General features: G+C 48.5%; 1 protein-coding gene across 12 annotated transcripts; it reads left to right on the top strand.

Annotated features, from left to right (window-relative positions):
• Nucleotides 1-2,026: 2,026 nt before the first annotated feature.
• On the top strand, nt 2,027-18,726 carry arhgef37 (Rho guanine nucleotide exchange factor (GEF) 37). 12 transcript variants are annotated; one of them, XM_026185865.1, is made up of 17 exons: nt 2,027-2,150; nt 2,773-2,855; nt 4,571-6,659; nt 6,863-6,961; nt 7,823-8,277; nt 9,307-9,436; nt 9,922-10,069; nt 10,161-10,360; nt 10,437-10,567; nt 11,755-11,859; nt 12,353-12,466; nt 12,833-13,002; nt 13,492-13,639; nt 13,717-13,845; nt 14,634-14,829; nt 15,016-15,185; nt 16,736-18,726. In XM_026185865.1, exons 5-17 carry the CDS (start codon nt 7,834-7,836, stop codon nt 16,952-16,954), a joined length of 2,304 nt encoding a protein of 767 aa, XP_026041650.1. In that variant the 5' UTR covers nt 2,027-2,150; nt 2,773-2,855; nt 4,571-6,659; nt 6,863-6,961; nt 7,823-7,833; the 3' UTR covers nt 16,955-18,726. The 12 variants fall into 12 exon arrangements, with proteins under 12 accessions (XP_026041650.1, XP_026041656.1, XP_026041642.1 ...); XM_026185871.1 differs by lacking the exon at nt 2,027-2,150 and adding an exon at nt 2,174-2,440; XM_026185857.1 differs by lacking the exon at nt 2,027-2,150 and having other exon boundaries at nt 2,174-2,855.
• The last annotated feature ends 266 nt before the right edge of the window (nt 18,727-18,992 follow it).

Raw genomic sequence — 18,992 nt, forward strand, 5'->3', positions numbered from 1 at the left:
TAAGACTGAAGCATTAATTAATGGCAGGACTTCTTTGAGCAGTTTTGTAGGAATGGGGTCTAAAAGACACGTTGATGGTTTGGAGGAAGTAATTATGGAAGTTAACTCAGAAAGATCAATTGGAGAAAAAGAGTCTAACTTAACATCAATGGTACTAAGAGTAGCTGTAGATAATATTACATCTGTGGGATGATTACTGGTAATTTTTTCTCTAATGATAAAAATTTTATTTGTAAAGAAGTTCATGAAGTCATTACTAGTTAACGTTAAAAGGATGGTTGGCTTAACGGAGCTCTGACTGTTTGTCAGCCTGGCTACAGTGCTGAAGAGAAACCTGGGGTTGTTCTTATTTACTTCAATCAGTGACGAATAGTAAGATGTTCTGGCATTGTGGAGGGCTTTCTTATAAAGCAACAAAATATTTCTCCAGGCTAAATGATGATCCTCTAAATATGTGACACGCCATTTCCTCTCCAGATTACGAGTCATCTGCTTTAGGGTACATGTTTGAGAATTATACCATGGAGTCAGGTACTTCTGATTTGAGACCTTAGTTTTCACTGGAGCTACAGTATCCAGAGTCGTACGTAGTGAGGAAGTGAAATTATTAACAACATAATCGACCTCTGTTGGGATAGTGTTCAGATAGCTGCTCTGCTCTATGTTGGTACAGGGCATTGAAGATGATAACAGTGGGTGGATTATGTTAATGGATTATGTTATCTTAAACTTAGTTACAGCGCTTTCAGAAAGACATCTACTTTGATAAAGTCTACTCTCCACTGCTGTGTAATCAATTATTGTAAATGTAAATGTTATCAGGAAATGATCAGACAGGAGAGGGTTTTCAGGAAACACTGTTAGATGTTCAGTTTCTATGTCATATGTTAAAACAAGATCTAGAGTGTGATTAAAGTGGTGGGTGGGTTCTTTTACATTTTGAGAGAAGCCAATTGAGTCTAATAACAGATTAAATGCCATGTTGAGGCTGTCATTTTTAGCATCTACATGGATGTTAAAATCACCCACAATAATTATTTTATCTGAGCTCAGAACTAAATCAGATAAAAAGTCTGAGAAATCAGACGGATTTTTGATTCATTTAAACAACATAATCATCCTGCTGTAACCAGGTTTCAGTAAATCAATTTGTTGATCAATTATTAAGTCATGCACTAACAGAGACTTGGAAGAGAGAGACCTAATATTTAATAATCCACATTTCCTGATTTATTTAAAAGCAGCTTGTCATCACTGTGCCACCACGAGAGGAGAGCAGAGACAGGAGCCTGCTTATCTTTTTTTGGTCTCCAGTTTGAGCCTAAAACTCATTTCATGTTTATTTATAATAAGCCCTCTTCTCCTGTCTTCTTCCAATAATAATTATCTGAGTAATAAAATCAAAGACTAACAGAAGGAGCGTGTAAGTCTGTGCTTTTACCGATAATAAACCTTTGTCTCTGATGAAAACACTGAGCGCGATCCGCAGCCTTCACATTGAAACCTTCTCTGTGTTACATAGCAAACATGGACAGAAACATGTAGACTACTTCCTGTGAGGCCAAACTGAGCCTGTGTGTTAATTAAAGCCTTCATCAGCCTCCTCCTCCTCACGTTTTGAGGACAGACAGAAAGACATGCTGTGATCTGAAACTGGTTTGAAGCACATGAGAACATGTGGAGGTACCTTTGGAGGTCAGATGACAGATACACTGGATAATATTTCCCCAGAAATCCAACCAAAGGTATCAGTTTAAAACTTATTTCATATATTTATTGTCTTTAAAGTGTTTTCATGTCTTTTAATTCTTATTTGAATGAATGCTTTACTTCACGGAGGTGTTTCTAACAGACAGGAAGCAGTGAAGCCGATCTATGGTGAACGTCATCACTCAGGTGTTTGCAGGTGTTTGGTGGTCCTCTGTGTGAGTCCTCGTTGATGCCTTGATGCGCTCAGTGACAGCACGCTGAAAGTCAGACCGGTGAGCCGCTTTTATTCTGAAAAACCGGAATGCTTTTATTTTGTAGAGCAGAAAGCGGATGTCCTGTGTGTGTGTCGATCGAGTTCGTGAGCTGCAGTACATCAACAGGTGAGAGAGACGGCGCGCGCTCAAAGGAAACGGAGAGGTGCGAAGGCGAGAGGATGGAAGGTGAGGAGGTGTCAGGGGGGGAGGTGTCAGGGGGTTCCGCTCCTCTCTGAGCGGAGGACGGCAGAGGGTAGCAGACCTGCGGAGGAGGAGGTCCGCTACTTTCCGGAAAAACAGTCCGTGATTTGTTTCCGCCTGCTCGCGTTAATGATCGACCAGGCTTCGGTTAATCGACGCGCCGAGCAGAGTCATAGGAGTTGAATCAAACGCCGCGCTCAGATCTAACGACGCTGTCATCTTCAGTATCCAGTCATCAGTTACATCGCTGTTCATTGTTATTATTAAACACACAGGTCAGGTCATACACTGTTCTTCCACCATCCTCTCAGAGTAACACACTGATGGTTTCAACACATTTATAGTTTCATTCAATCTCTGTCAAACCTTGTATGACTTATTTATTGTGTTATTTCAATCACTTTCATGTTGTAGATCTCTTTCCTTAGAGTCCAAACTTTCTCCTTAAAATAAACACTTTGGTAATATCAGCAGGTTTAGTCTACAAATGATGGGGTTGATTTAGCCCTCTGCCCATGGACTTCAGTTCTGTTACCATTTTGCCACATGAATCTTATTTTCGTAATAACTTAATTTTGTGCATCTCCTGCCTGATGTGCTTCGGCAGACGTGTGTGTTTCAGGTGTTTGCTGAGTCCCGTGCTGCGGAGTCCTCTGCTGTCCCCGCGGTCCTCGATGAAGATCCATGAAGGTAATTTGTGTTTCTTCTTTGTGGCGTCGCTTTAAGCAGCTGGACACGGTCACGGCTCAGCGATTAGGGGTGGGTTTTTATAATCGATTCATCGATTAAAATCGATTCTGGCTTGGATAACGTAAAATCGATTCATTAAAATCCTGAATCGATTTTTTTAATATAAATTTATTTTGCCCGAAATGCCAGAATCTCTGGTGACATCTCACAAAATTTCAAGAACCACCAAACAGTTAAGACAGTAAATGAGAGCAGGAACACGGATTCTGCACATAGACTTAAACACACAGCGCGACCCGCGGATCAGAATCAGTTAGATGTCGCCTTTCTCACGGTCGGGGCTGAAAGCCGACAGCTCGCTGATCCTGATGTTTCGGCGGGTTCGCGCTTTGTGTTTACGCCCTTTTTGCGCCGATTCTAAAGCTGTTAGTTTGATCTCTCTCCAAACAATATTGACCGAACCAGCAGCAAAAAAAGATCCAAACGCTTCACATAAACATCATCATGAATTCACTCTGACTTTTACTGTTTTGCTTCCACCGCGATGCACAGCTCTCTCTCTCCCTCTCTCTCTCTCTGTACTTCAAGAACAGTTTCCCTTTCTTCATTATTCGCTTGCTTGTTACGCACCAGTCTACTGTTGTTTACAGCGCTGTCGGCCGCTGTTTTTTTCCCTTTTACATTCTTCCGAAAAGACAACCTCATTTCTGCTGTTCAATACTGAACAAATGTAAACTTTTTAAAATTATATAAAATGCAAAATGCTCAGCTGTGTCTGTAAAAAAACCCGCTGTAATTTCAGAGGTAATGTTCATAAGGTGATCAATGTTTTTCATTCGTTTTTGATGTACTGCAGAATATTTTTATAAATCCCAGGCCAGGAAAATCACCTTCATGTTTTTCTGTGTTTTATCTTCAGCTACTTTGACACAAAGGCATCTGCTGTGACGCTCACACCTGTGATAAAGTCTTGCATGTGTCAGCTTCCTTTTTATTGATACAAAAATATGTAAATGTACTGATCTGAATTATAATATTTCTCACTGTCAAAATTTCCCAGATTTAAATCAAATCGAATCGAATTAAATCGAATCGTGGATTGAATCGATTCGGGACCTTGTGAATCGGAATTGAATCGATTCTAGAAATCAGTGACAATACCCAGCCCTATCAGCGACATCAGCAGTGACACATCTGTGACCCTGTCACAGACACTCACAGCAGTTTCCTGAGTGATTCACTTGTTCCGCTTGAACTCTGCTCTCTGATTGGACGGTTTCTGTCAGTGGTGACGTGACTCTGTGGTCACTGTGGACCCAAAGAGGCGACTGGACGTGCCTGACAGGAGAGTGTGACCGCAGACTCCGAGGTCAGGCTGAGACACGATCCACCCACGCTGAGTCAGAGTCGAGCTGACATCACCTGAGCTGCTGGAACAACAATAGCAACCAGACTGAGATGTCTGTAGCTTTACTCTGTCCAGTCAGGCTGTGATGGGTCTAGATTTAGACCTCAGAGAGCTCAGGTGTGTCAGGTGACACTTTGTACAGCTGTGAGTCAGATTCCTGTCGACAGCACGTATTATAATATTTACTGAAACTAAACAGTAAAATAAACGTTTCCAAATTGACACTGCCTGTAGGGGGCGCCACAGCGGATCATCTGCCTCCATCTTTTCATCCACTCTGATGCGAATCCCTCTGTCGTCTCTGCAGCTCCGCCCATCATCAGTGCATCCTCCCCTCCTCCCCCATCCTCCCCCATCCTCCCCTCTCCCTGAGGTCACCTCGCAGCCTGAGAGCGTTCACACCAAACCTAAAACTTTGTTAGAGTCAGTCATTGGACATTGAAGTTTACTGAGCACGAAGCATCGGATCAGTTTTCCTCACTGTGTGAAGGAAGTGTGGCAGAAGAGACAGGAACCCTGGATCTGCTGCTGATGTAGAGGTCCGTCCCAGGAAGCTCACAGGTAGATGTTGTCAGCTGAGTGAAACCTCTCGCTGAACGATCGGATCGGTGAGGAGCGACAAGGCCTGTCTGTGTCATGTTTCACTCTCAGGTTTGTCATAGTTGCTGTGATTTAATATGAAGGCGTGGTCTAATCCCGGCTTGGAATGTGCACGGCTCTGAAAGCTTTCCAGGTACGAAGCGTACGAGCTCTGGACTCTGAGCAGCGTGTTTGCTCTGCAGGTGGTGAATGCCTGAAGTGTCACGTCACTTTTAAGCCTTTCTTTTCCTGCAGCACACCTGAATCCGTCAGCCGATCAGCTGACCGAATCCGGCCCCGCAGCATTCCTCGCCCACATTTCCGAGGATGTTATGAGCAGGATAAGCCGCTCCCGTCCTGCACACTCACCCAAACACGCCGCTGTGAATCCCGTCAGCCTGCCGGGCTGCGGCACGAAAACGTCTTCCTGTTTATTCCCACTGACACGCTGGTCATCAGGCTGCGAGCTCGGGCTGAGAAGGTGTGAACCTGCGCCGCACACCAACTCTGTGGAATAATAAACTGAAGTGAAAGCTTCGAGTGAGAGGCGCTTTCTGTCAGCTGTTCCTGCCCTTGGACCTGGATGATGTCACTGAGGAAGGACGATGGGATGGTGTGCGCTACGAGGTGAGTCCACCGTTCCTTCTCGGTTCCCCGGGTATCCTGACGTCAGAGATCAGGGCGGTCGGTTACCAGCCCGCTGACTGAACATGGCTTTCTTGATCCAGGCACGAGGGCGCTCACCTGAAAGTTGGCGGAATCTGACCAATCACAGTTATGTTAGGAGAAGAATAAAGTATAAAACCAAGACGACTCAGAGGTCAGTGTCAGCAGCTCTGCATCAGTGTGTGTGTGTTAATAAAGTTTGAAGCCTGGACAGGAAACCATCCATCATTCAGGCATTTTATCAAATAAATGTCTGTAAACTCAGTAACCGTTAGAAACGCGGCACGTGTGCGTGTGAGGGCCGAATCGCATGTTAAAGGTTATGAAACAGAAACTGAACCCAAAACGAATCGCATCAAAGTTGTGACTGAGAATGAACATTTGTCACTCGGAGTCACACAGACTTCAGACCTGCTGCTGTCGACGCTCTGAGGGATCCTTAGGAACGGGGACGTTGTTTTCCTGAGATCTGATTGGGTGGGGATTTCATACCTGCTGATCGCTAATCTGGAGCAGGTTTGGTTCACAGCATCAGTTTATTTTTTTTAACCCCCTTCACAGAAACCTGAAGTTACCGGGGTTACCTGGATCAGGTGAAGTCCTGCTATGTGCTGCAGACCTCAGATCTGACTCTCTGTTTCTAAACGTATCCCCCTTACTGTCAGCCTGCTGCTCCTTGTCACCCCACCCGGCCTGCCGTGTTTGCACTGCCCTCTAGTGACGTCTGGAAGGGGGCGGGGTTAAAGCAGCTTCTTTCACACACAGGATGAAGCAGTATCAGATACAGAAGGATTATTCTGAACTGCGAGTCAGGCAAAGCTGCTCTGTTAGAGTCTGGATGTGCAGTTCACTCACAATACAGGATAAAGTCTTTATGTTTGGGGTGGTGTTCACTTCCTGTCAGGGTCAGAGGTCAGAGAGAACCTAAATGTAAACCCTGTTTGTTCTCAGAGAATCTGAGTGATCCCTGTGAGGAGGAGGAGGAGCAGGAGGAGGAGGACCCACAGCACTTTGTCTCCTGTGAGAGGGAAACTTCAGCCTCTGCTGCCTGAAGCTCTGCTGCATGGACCCCACCGTGTTTCATCAACATGTCCTCTGATTGGTCCTTCCCTTCAGTCTGAAGATCTGTCAGCCAATCAGTTTCTGTCTGGGTGAGCGCCACTTCCTCTCCCCACCAGCTGCTGCAGTCACTCAGCTTACTCAGCAGCACGAGTGTGTGTGTTGTCCTGTGTGAGCCCTCCCACCTTCTTTTCCACTCCCATCCCCCTTCCTCACACACGGCCTGTGTGTGTGAGTCAGTGGAGAAAGTTACACTCTGTGTGTGTGTGTGTTTGTCTGTGTGTTGTCCTTGCAGCAGACTTTGCTTCAGTGCGGCGGGGGAGAGGAGTGAGCGAGGACGCTGCAGCTGGGTGAGGATCGGAGCTGAGGGGATCGCAGCGTTTCGGGGTTAAAGGTGAGCGTGTGCTTCCTTCAGTTTGTCCCCACCTGTATAAAAATGGCTCTGACCCGGTTCAGACCCGGTCTGAGGGTTTTAGGTGATCAGGATTATTTGTGAATCATCAGTTTTCTACAGAGGGTGAAGGAGTTTACCATCAGAGGCAGTGCTTTGGGGCTGTTTAGACTGAGGATTTTAAATCTCAGTTATCCCCTCTGTGGGTCACCGTGCCCCCCCAGATGTTCCAGCCGTGGTGGTGGGGAGGGGGGGGTGGACACTTCCTGAGTATTTGTGAAGGCTCTCAGTCATCCAGGTCATTGCAGTCTAAGGAGCTCTGGGAGAAAAGTGTCTGGACTTCTTAAGTTTGCTTAAAGACGTTTCACCTCTCAAGGAAACTGAAAGACGTGCAGACACACTTCCTCAGTCATTTATTCAGTGTGTGTGTGTGCTGGAAAATCTTTTTCTTTAGTTTCTGTCGTCTGTAGTTCAGAGTTATCTTTTTTAGTTATTATTAGTTATTGATGATCTATATTGATTAACAGTGGTGTAGTACACTAGTTTAAATGACGTGTAGGTGCCCTGTGTTTGCAACCGTCTCTGTGCTTTTCTTCCTGCGAATGATGATGCTGTGTGTGAGCAGAGTGCTGATTGGTTGAAAACTCTCCTTCCAGCTGAAGTTGTTCTTTGGCGACCTGGTTGTTTGTGTCAGGCTGAGGACGTCTGTGTGAGTCTTTGTCATTTGCTGTTATTTCCCATGGAGACAGCGCGCCGTCCTCTCAGTCATCAGGGAATGTAAAGTCTGCAAGCTCCAGAGCAGACTGATGACAGCAAAATGCTCAGACATGTAATGAAATACCTGACAGTCTGTTTCTTTCACAGCCGTCTCCATCATGGAGGTGCCCAGGAGGCTGTCCTTCCCACTGGTTCTCCCTAAACCAGCCTCGTCTGCTCGGTCTCCTCTGGGAGCTGCAGGTCAGACAGCTGGAAGCAGCAAAGATCAAACTGGAGGGGAAAAGTTCATCTCAGAGGAGAAGACGCCTGAGTCAGGGGTGATTGTAGTGGTGGAGGCGCCACCTGAAGATGGAAAAGCTGCTCGGCGATTCTCCTCTCAGGACAGTTTCTCAGAGGAGAGCTCGTTATCAGAGGAGAGGCTGGAAGAGGAGGCCAGAGAGACCCAGAGGAGGGCCGAGGAGGAGGAGGCAGCAGCCAAGGAGAGGGCGGCCCAGAGGCAACAACTGGCCATCCAAGAGCTTGTGGAGTCTGAGAGGAGCTACCTGCGCCTGCTGCAGCTCAGCACCGTGACCATCAGGAGCAACCTGCAGCAGCAGCTACAGGTAGGACCTAGGAACACACCTGCCCATCGAAGCAGGAAGCAGGGGGAGGGGCCAAACTGCTCGTTTCAGACGGAGGGCGACCCTAGGGCCTGCACTGAGCCCTGGGATCAGACACAGAAGGATTATTATCGACTGTGAATCATGCAGAGCTGCTTCAGCTTTATTTATATAGCACCAAATCACAACAGCAGTGGCCTCAATTTGCTTTATATTGTAAGCTAAATAATGATAATATATAATAATACAGAGAACACCCCAACAAGGACGTCTGAGAACAAGCACTTGTTCATAGAGCTCATCCAGCTGGGGAGGAAGAAGGGCTGAGGGAGGGGACAGAGATTAATAATAAGCAGTGAATAAATGGTGGGGGGTGTATACAGTCACAGTGACAAACTCTGATAGTGACAATACAAAGAAGCAAAAAGAAAGTGGCTGAACGTAAAGCTGCTGCTCACCTGTGCAGCAGGTGAAGGTTTTAGCATCCTGCGCCCTCTCAGTGGCTTCTTATCACCTGCTTTTCATTATGCCTGTTCTGTTGCTTAGTACTGCTAAATGACAGCTTATTATCACTGTGCTAATGAAATGAGGCCTCATAAAACAAAATGAAATCAGGCTTTATGGGCAAGGAGAGCTGAGCTGTGGAAACACAGCAAGGGAGCAGGGTGAAGGCGTGAGTGAATGGCGGCTCTGTGAGACAGATGAGCCGCTGGATTGTGCATTGTTCAGCCTCCCAGCGCCCAGCGCCCCCGTCTTTCCAGAATGAGCACAGATCCACCTTTATTATCAGAGGTCAAAGGTCAGCCAAGCTCTGACGCTGCTGCAGCACATCCCCATCACTTTTTCAGCGTTCCTCAGATGTTTTTATATACTCAAAATACATGAACACAATATGTTATAATGGGTAATTTGGGTTATAATGGGAGCGTATGGGTTGTAATGGGGAACCTTCAGACTTTGGGGTTAAAGAAGTGTCTGATATCAGGTAAAAACCCTTATTTTCTGTCTCCCCTCCACCTGCTCTGACCGAAGCCGCCTCCAGCTGGACTGGACAGCATGTTTCTGCACATCGAGGAGGTGATCGATGTATCGAGCCGTCTCCTGAGCCTGCTGGACCAGAAGCAGCTTCAGTCTGGAGAGCCTGACTTCCTGCAGAGTCTCTGTAAGCGACCTGACACCAGACCTTTACTTTGACGTGTCACCCTCACAGCTTCAGTCTTTCTGTCGTTGTAAACAGGAAGTCAGAAGTGTTTTTCTGACTCTTATCCTTTTTCTTTATTGACACAAATTTAAAGATGGAGTATTGTGATTCAGCTCAGGTGAGTTCCTGAATCACACAGGTGTCACCTCTTTGTTTTTGTTCCGGGGAAGACTCTTCTTCACAGACCAGCTCAGCATGTAAAGTCCACCTTAAAGTCAGACGTTGTGGCGCTCTGACGTCTGATAAGCTGATGTTTCTCTAAATTCTCACAGTTTTTGTTGGATGAACACAAGATGATCATCATCGAGAAACCCGGGAGGTAGACAGTGAAAATGATGATTGTCTTCGCTCTTTACTCGGCACAGCTGTTTCCCGTGATGAACGTTAAAACTTCCATTCTGCTGCTTCTTGTAAAGGAGTAAAGGTGTCTTTTCCTTCGCTGACAGGTGACTCGTTTCTCAGCCTGTCATCAGAGATGGAAGCCGCCTATAAGGAGTACCTGGCACACTACAATCATGTGACGGAGGTGGAGAAGAGCTACAAACAGAAGGAGGTTCTGTGGAACGAGGTTGTCAGAGTCATCAAGGCTGCGGCGTAAGTTTACGGCGCCTCGTCTCGCCTTCGACAGGAAGTGCTCAGAGCCGAGGAGCTGACTGATGAGTCTTGTGTCTCTCTTGACCTTCAGGCCTGACGTCAACGCCACGTCGCTGAGCTTCTTTTTGGTGATGCCCGTGCAGCGGATTGCCCGCTACCCCCTGCTGCTGCAGACCATCCAGAAGCACACCGACGCCTCCCACCCGGCCTACGCCCTGCTGGAGCAGACCGCTCACACCTCTGTCGCCTTAAACTGTCGTATCAACGAATACAAGCGCTTCCGGGAAGTCGGTGAGGAGCGTGACTAATGGGGCCGGATGTTGGCGTGAGAAAGCAGAAGGTTTTAACTGTCACTCGTGTTTTCTAGCTGACAAATACAGGAAGACGGAAATGCTGACCATCAAGGACAAGATCGTCCGCCTCAACACCCACAGCATTGCCAAGAAGACCGCCAGGCTCGGTCAGCAGATCAAACACGAGGCCGGACTCAAACCTAAGGTAGGCCGAACCCTGAGCCTCATCCACAGGAAGCTCCGCCCACATGTTTGTGAGGAGCAGCCAATCAGCAGAATGCTGTCTTAAAGGAGGAGGAGCTAAAACAGCTTGTGTCAAACAGCACCAGGATGACGCACAGAAGGATTACTGTGAACTGTGGATCATGCAAAGCTGCTCTGGTGGAGTCCAGGAGTGAGAACAGCAGGTTACAGCTCATACAAAGCCTCCGTCAATCATACACTGTAATCATACGTGTGGAAGGATCAGCAGGGGGAGCAGGCTGCAGACAGGAAGTGTCTGATCAGACCTCCCACTCTCCCCAGGCCACTGCTGTGTTCACAGTGGGTGTGAACGTCCGAGCCAGAGTGACTGTACAGCACACGTCCTCCATGAGTATAAAAATTACAATTGATGTCTCGCAGTAAGTTACTGTCAAGTTTGTTGGCGCTGGACTCTGAACTGTGGAATCAGACAAGTGGGTTTATTTACAACACCGGTGATGTGTACATGTATAGAGTGAGGCAGGGAGAAGGGGGCTGGGAAAAAGGGGAACGCACGCTCAGTCCAAATCCAGAGTCCACACCCTGCTCACTCTCACTCACACTCATCTGGGAAGGGTCCAGAGACGGATTGTACAAGGGAGATGGAGATAGACGTCAGAGCTAGGCTCAGGGAGATCAGCATCAGTCTGAGCCGGGCTACACTAACATGCATTTGTGTTGGTGTGAAGCTCAGGTGACCACTGGCAGGTCTGATTGACCAAATGCTGTTAGGTGGAAGCACAGCTGTGGACTAGGGAGAGTGGAAGGTCTGATCAGACACTTCCTGTCTGCAGCCTGCTCCCCCTGCTGATCTTTCCACATGTATCATTACAGTGTATGACTGACTGAGGCTTTGCATGAGCTGTAACCTGCTGTTTTCACTCCTGGACTCCACCAGAGCAGCTTTGCATGATCCACAGTTCACAGTAATCCTTCTGTGCGTCATCCCGGTGCTCCTCCTATAAGACAAATGTCTTCTGATTGGCTGCGCCTCACAAACAGCAGGTCTTCTCTGAACCTCTGGCTCCTATTGACACTGACCCCATTACTACACGTTTTAAAGCAGTGTGTCACACAGCTAGTTTATGTAGCGCAGCAGTGTGTGAGCTCAGAGCATCTCTTTAGACCGGTGTGTTGGATGTCTTGCAGCTGGTGGACGAGGAATTTGATGCCCTGGAAGGATTCTTCTATGTTTTGGAAAACGGCATCCTGGAGCTGCTGGAGAACGTGGAGATGTACCTGCAGCACCTCCAGGTAAACTCACGCTCACACTTTGTCTTGGCTCTCGACTTCAAAGCTTTAGTGGACTTTATTGACTAAAACTTCAAACCTGAATAAACTCATTTGTAAAACATAAATTTGCAGCAGTCACTGTTTCAGGCTGTGACTCACGGTCAGACGCTATAATTACAGACGTGCAGTCATGAGTTTGTGAGTCTCTGTCAGGAGGCCACACACACACGTACCTTTCTGTTTTCCTCATTCTGTCCTTCACACCAACACTCAGCTCTTTGTATCTCTCTGCTGTTTAGCTTGTTTAGACGTTAGCGAGGATGACCCGCCCACATCTCCTGCTCTCCGTCTGCAGCACAAACACCGACTTTAAGAAATGCTCAGAAACGTTTCTTTGCTTCAGCTTCACTCTGATGTGTTTGATTGTACATGTTTGGTTTGTAAAATAACGTGTTGAGGGCGGCGAGTCGTGTTTGGACAGCCAAGCGCTCAGCTGTGTGTGGTTGCTCTGCAGGGCTTCCTGTCCTGCCGCACGGAGGACTTTGACTTGGACATGGATGGAGAAAAGGCACCGATCTGCTACAAAGAGATCACGACGGCGCTCCGACAGTGGATCCTCCCGATGTTTGTGAGTGATTAAATCTGAGAACGGTGCTGCGGTCTTCACAGGTGCAGGAAATGTCGCAGCACTGCATCCTGTCGGCTCGTGTCCAGTTAAGAGGACAGGATGAGCTGCGATTACAGACACAGCACCAAACTTTACAGATTACATCACAGACTTCTCTCTGTGTAAACAGCTTCTGATTGGTGGATGGTCTGCATCCCACCTCCGATCTCCTCTGCACACGCTCAGAACATGATCAGAGGTCAGACACAGGCCGCTGTGTCTCTGAGCGCCTGCAGAGGTGGACATGCATATTTTGCCCCCTGTGAAAGGATGATGCAGTGAACGACGGTCTGCTGATGTCGATCTGTTCTTTGTTCCTTCTTCCAGGAGAAGAGGATGAGGAAGCTGATCCACCAGCCGCTCTGCGCTCTCCGGGACCTCCTGGTGGGCCCGAGGAACCTAATCAGGAAGAGACTCGACAAGCTGCTCGACTACGAGGTGATCGAAGGAAAACCCAACTTGAGCTACGAGGAGCAGGCTGTGGCCAACACGTACAGGTGGGAACTGGTTTCTGATGGTTCCTGATGGTTGGAGCTGTGAGTGACCTCGGATGATCTGATATCCTCGTGTTGGTGTTGTTCCCAGACCATCATGAAAATGTTGTTCCAAGTTCAACATTGCAAGTGACCAATCACATTGTTGTGACGTTATTCTTTTGCGCGCCAAGCCATTCGTGCATTTATGAAATTCCAATGTTGCAAGGACAATATCAATTCTGCTCACTGTTTATTAAAGGGTTACGGTTAGGGTTAGGGTCAGGGTCTGTTGATCGGCGGACAGAGGCGGTTTCATGCAGCTTAAGTACAGTTTTTTGTTTTACGCCGGTTTTTCCCGAAGTCGCAAAAGTATGATGTCACAACATTCTGATTGGTCACTTGCGATGTTGATCCTGGAACAACATTTAGTATGATGATCTGGGAACAACACCAACACGAGGATATCAGATCGTGCGAGTGACCTCCTCTACTCCCCTCTCCTCCTGACAGGACGTTGAACACACTGCTCCTGACGGAGCTCCCTCAGTTTAACGGGCTGGCTCTGCAGATGATGTGGAGCACGTTGGGGACGTTCAGCTGTCTGCACAGAGATCTCGCAGCAGACATGGAGCAGCTGTTTCACAGCTTCGCTCAGCAGGTGACGTCCTTACAGACAGGCTGATGCACAAAAACACGTTGGATATCTGTGCTCATCCTTCACGTGTCTCCCTGCAGCTCCCTCACAGCAGCCTTTCTCCTGGTGCATTCTGGGAGTGGGCAGAGTCTTCGGTGCTGGAAGGAGCGAGGAGGCTGCAGCATTTATGTCGAATGGTGGAGGACAAGCTCAACGCGCCAGATGCCCAGGTTAGCGTTCAGATCGGCTTTCATTCATTTATACAGCAGCAAACCACCTCAGGGCGCTTTACACTGTAAGCTACAGAGCACTATGGGCAACAGTGGACCACTCAGCTGACCTCAGACATGTTTGACATGTTTCAGCTGATTGGTTACTGCTGAAAGGTCAGAATAAAAAATATAACAGTGATTTTAATCATCCAGCAAACATCCTTCTCCGAATATTTAACCACACAGATGGTGTCACACCGACGCGATGGTGTCACACCGACGCGATGGTGTCACACCGACGCGATGGTGTCACACCGACGCGATGGTGTCACACCGACGCTCCCAGTCTGAGCTTCAGTTTCCTGAGATTGTTGGTGTTCGGTGGGGGCGGTGGAGTTTGCTGTGTGAGCGTCGAGCATCGTTCCTGAAGTAATCTGTCTAAAAAAACGCCACCTGTATTTCCTGTTCTGCCGCGTGTTTTGTGTGAACTGGTTCAGCTACTGGTCCCAGTAAAGATCTGAAGTTCCAGTCACGTCACACTTAGCTGGAGGGTATAATTCAAGGTTCTGGCTGAAGAATGTGGTGAATCACCATCATACGTCATTCGCAGGCGATAACGAGTCAGAGACGAGGAAGCGGTGAATGTGCCACTTCTGGTTCTTCAACTTTGCAGCTGCAGAACCAGAAGTGTCTCTTTCTGAGCCATTGTTTTCATTTCTGAACACCTTCCAGGTAAATTTGAGCACATGTGAGTAATTCAGCAGCTCTGCCCTCTCTGAGATCTGACGTCTGCTCGTGTCTTTCAGCCTCTCAGCCCGTCCTCTCAGCGCCGTCTGAAGCAGCTAACGGATAAGCACGGCTCTGGAAAGATCTTCCAGGTGATGAGCACGGTCGTGGGCACCCGGGACCTGGACCTGAACTTGACTAAGGGCGAGCTGGTGGCAGTGATCAGCGAGGCCGACAGCCGTGGAGACAGAAGGAGGTGGCTGGTCGATGCAGGAGGTGAGACTTTTTATGACGTTTGCACTAAAACCTGAGAGGAAGAACTGTGGCGCTATCTGCTGGCGAGCCGCTGTTATTGCAACTGAAACAGACGAGCAGCCAATGGGATCGCTCTGTGAGGGCACACCGGGTTGGTCTGACACTGTCAACAAATAAATGTTAAACTATATTTACGTCTTCACGCAGGGAAGCGAGGCTACGCTGCTGCCTCGAAACTCATTCGCTATCACCAGCCAACAGACGACCCGCCCCCTTCACCACACCCGAACCTGACAGAAGACGTGACCGCACGCAGAAGACACTCCTACAGCCCGGCGGGCAATGCCCCACTGCCCATGAGTCAGCCCTGCTTCCAGGTAATTGAATTCCTCTGCATTAGACTGTCCAGGAGACGGAGGCCACGTGCTGTCCACCAGCGCAGGGCTGCAGGTTGATCATCCAGCTGTAGTCAGAATACTTTAATAATCCCGACAGTCGCCCCGAGATAATAAGAACAGACTGAACTAATTAAGTAATACAACATGTTACAAAGTTCGCTCTGATATATACAAACAGGCAGGAAGGACGTCCTGTGTCATTCAGTGGTGCATTATAGGTAATGTCAGTCTCTGACTGCGTGTGCTCCTGTGACTGGCCAGCACGTTGTGGCGTGGGTGGGTTGTGTTGTCCTTATCTTGGACAACACCCTCCTCTCCACCTTGACAGCGTCCAGCTCTGCCTGTTACTGGCCGTCCCAGCATGCAGCAGCACAGAGGACGGCTCTGGTCACGACAGTAAGACTGAATTTGTTGTTGTGCACAGCAAATGCGATGCTGTCACATCCTTGTACGCGTTGATATGCTGCTAGATGGAGCGCCGGACTCTCAGCGGTCTGCTCCTGAACAGTAATGTGACACAGAGCGGCTCTACCTGAGCAGGTGATTTAAAGACCGGTAGCTTGTTGTTGATGCTGGATCCTGTCTAAGCTGTCAGTGTTTACAGTGTTTGGCCCACCCAGTAACAGCCTTCACGTGGATCTGACTCGGTCACACGCTCTGGGCTCCTACGACACGCTGCTGATCCTCCAACACAGCATCCAAGGAAGCTTCACGTTTTCATTCAGTGTTTGCACAAGTTTGTAGGGATCAGTAAGAATGTCAGATACAATCCTGTTCCACCCACAGCCCGTGGATATTCTGTGAGGCGTTCATGGAAAGATCTGCTTTGTGCCAGTGCATGCACACGTCTCCAGTAGCAGCAGCAGGCCTGTGTCCACCTGTCCTCACACGCTGTCTTTCTGTACCTCAGAGGCGCAGTCCACACCGGTCTCTCAAACCTACGGTTTTTATACCATCATCTGCTGATTGTTTCTTAAACGGTAGAAGAAGATATGTTCTGTGCTGCCCTCGTCTTACACGTGACGACGTGTGCTCGGAGTACTTCTTCTTGTCTTCGTGTTGATGCGTTGCACTTCTCTGAGCATAATTCAGTGCAAAATAAGCGCTGCTGCTGTTGAGCACGGTTCATTAGAAAGAGGCGGGTCAGGTGGTAGTAACGACCCCACGCTGGTGTTTACAGCCGAGTGTGTGTGTGTGTGATGTGTGATGACACACTGATGTGTGTAATGCTGCTGTATCAGCCTCTGCAGCTGGAAACATCTGCGACTCGCAGTGTTGTTCTGACCTTTATTTAAACGCCGTCAGGGAAGACGCTGTCACTTCCTGCCTCTGTTTCCTGTGTGCGGTCTGCAGGTATGAAAGGAGCGACTGAGTGGAGCTTAATCACAGATGGGCTCTGTAACGCTGATGATGTGTGTTCCTCCTGACAGCCAGGAGGTGCATGTACGTGATGGAGGAAGGATGTGTGGATACAAGTGACGGTGTGGAGGCGGAGACTGTTAAATGCTGCTTTTTTTTCATGTTTCCAGGTTGTGGGCGCCTACGACTTCACGGCTAGATCCAAACACGAAGTATCCTTCCGGGCCGGAGAACCCGTTCGTATCCTGGAGCCTCACGACAAACGAGGGAGCCCCGAGTGGAGCCTGGTGGAGGTCAGAGGAGGTCAGAGAGGCTACGTGCCCTCCAACTACCTGGCAATCATGCCCGTGGGAGCGGGGCTGCCCCCGAACCCCGGCTTCTTCCTTTAGGGGGGGAAACTGCAGCTGGTGCAGATGAGAGGATGGATGGAAGAGCCTCCCGGGATCAGCTGTTTACAGTCTCAGTGTTAATCCTGCCACTTTATCCAGTTTACGAATGGAAGTGTAAAGTTTCTCCTGTGGCGTTTCCTGCTTCCACTTCCTGTGCAGCGTGCACAGGATCGAAGCTTCAGGAGCAGCAAATGAAGTTTACTGACTTTAGCTTTAATAATGAAGGTTTACTGGTCTGCAGTGATCTCTGCACTAACATGCACAATCATCCAAGAACGCTCTTCAAACATGGCGTCTGTAACGCCATGAAGCTCTGACGGCGTGTCACCTCAAACAGCCTGAACATTTGGACGATGTTCGGTGCGGCGAGGACACAAAGCTGTTTTTAAGATGAAGGACGATTTTCATGGCTGCTGTACGGTGAAGCGCTCATTTCCCATGAACCTCAGAGTGATGCTGCATACATGCAGGGTGTGAGCTCTCTCAAGCTAACTGTAACGTGTGTGTGTGTGTGTGTGTGTGTGTGTGTGTGTGTGTGTGTGTGTGTGTGTGTGTGTGTGTGTGTGTGAGAACCCTCTTCACCTGCAGCAGCGCTGACAGGTACACGGCGCTCTCATCATCTCAGACTGAGTAATGTGATGTAAATGTGAAACGTCTCCGAGGCCGAGGAAGAACAAGACTCAGCAGGAGGAGCAGCTGGGAGAGGGGCGAAGGACAGCGGCAGTTTCTGCTTTGCCTATGAGCGGATTTAAATTTCGTTGTACTTTGATTCCAGAGTTTTACGTAGGAGTGAAATGGGTCAGGACAGAATAACCTCCTCCTGCATTCACATTCACCTGACGATGCTTGTTGCTATGGATACGGCTCAGTCAGTGCAGGTCACGTCTGTGGCATTTGCTCGGCCGGACTAAAGCTGCAGCAGCATTTCTTGATTCCCGCACTTTTGGGTCAGAATCATTTGAAAGCATCTCTGAGCCTCCTGATTGGCTCTTAGGTCATAAACAGGAAGCTGAGCTCCAGTAGTTTTGCAGCTAACAACAGCTTGAATGTTTGAGCACCACAGACTCTCTCCTGGCCTCCTCCTGTGGGGCTGAGCAGCCTCAGCTGCTGTGAGCGTGGAGCAGAGGGAGGGAGGCCGAGAGTCAGAGCTGCTCAGCTGTTCCCATCAGGCTGAATGTCAGGAGGAGGAGGAGGAGGATGCTTCTCTCCTAAAATACCAGATGTCCTCAGGGTTAGTCAGATTGACTGAAACCTCAGCCTGAGAACATTTACCTGATTTCCCCTCCTCAGAGCCCGGTTTAGGATGAGGGGAGCGGTTCATTCCTCAGTTATTTTGGGAAGTTTTAATTCCACAGACGTGCAGATGAAGCTGCAGCGTTCCTTATTTGGAGGAAGTAGATATTTGAACCCATACGCACACGGAAACCACAGAGGGAACATTTCTGGTCAGCATCTTCCTCACATGCTGTTCTCATTTTCACCACCAGAGGGAGGCAGAGACTCGGAGCGTGTGTGCATGATCAGACTAACTGTGTGTGTGTGTATGCATGTTTGGTAATCGTGGCCACAGTGTGTACTTCCTGTTTTGTTTCTGTGTGGTTTCACGAACCTGCTGCTCAGTCGGTCCTGCTGAGTCATTCTGTTTCCTCGATGCTGCAGAGCTGCGTGACCTCTGCTGAGCTGCCACAGTTGTGATATTGAACTCAGTCACACAGCAGGTGGGAGGCTGAGCAGCAGCAGAGAGTGTGGCTTCAATAAAACTAAACTCAAAACTTTTTTGTGGCATTGCATCATTTCATAATCAGATGTTAGTTGTGAGAAGAAGCACCTGAATATTTGTGATGATTTACGACGCTGTGGGGTCCACACCCACTCAGCCCCTTTTACAGTTAAACATCTGGAGACACAGCTGTTCTTGTTCATGCATCATCATCATCAGTGTGCACATTTGCACACAGCCTACAAGTTTTCGCCATCTACTGAATAACAAGCTGAAAGAGGAACCTGCAGTTCCTCTGGTGTCCAGCAGAGGCAGCAG

This window comes from Astatotilapia calliptera, chromosome 2, assembly GCF_900246225.1.
Source record: "Astatotilapia calliptera chromosome 2, fAstCal1.2, whole genome shotgun sequence".
Lineage (NCBI taxonomy): Eukaryota > Metazoa > Chordata > Actinopteri > Cichliformes > Cichlidae > Astatotilapia > Astatotilapia calliptera.

What these genes read in the sequence shown, in the direction of transcription:
- arhgef37 (XM_026185865.1), top strand. Translation starts at nt 7,834, where the DNA reads ATGGAGGTGCCCAGGAGGCTGTCCTTCCCACTGGTTCTCCCTAAACCA. An exon ending in TGACTTCCTGCAGAGTCTCT is followed by an intron (nt 9,437 to 9,921) that starts GTAAGCGACCTG and finishes CTTCGCTGACAG; the next exon opens with GTGACTCGTTTCTCAGCCTG. An exon ending in GTGGCTGGTCGATGCAGGAG is followed by an intron (nt 14,830 to 15,015) that starts GTGAGACTTTTT and finishes GTCTTCACGCAG; the next exon opens with GGAAGCGAGGCTACGCTGCT.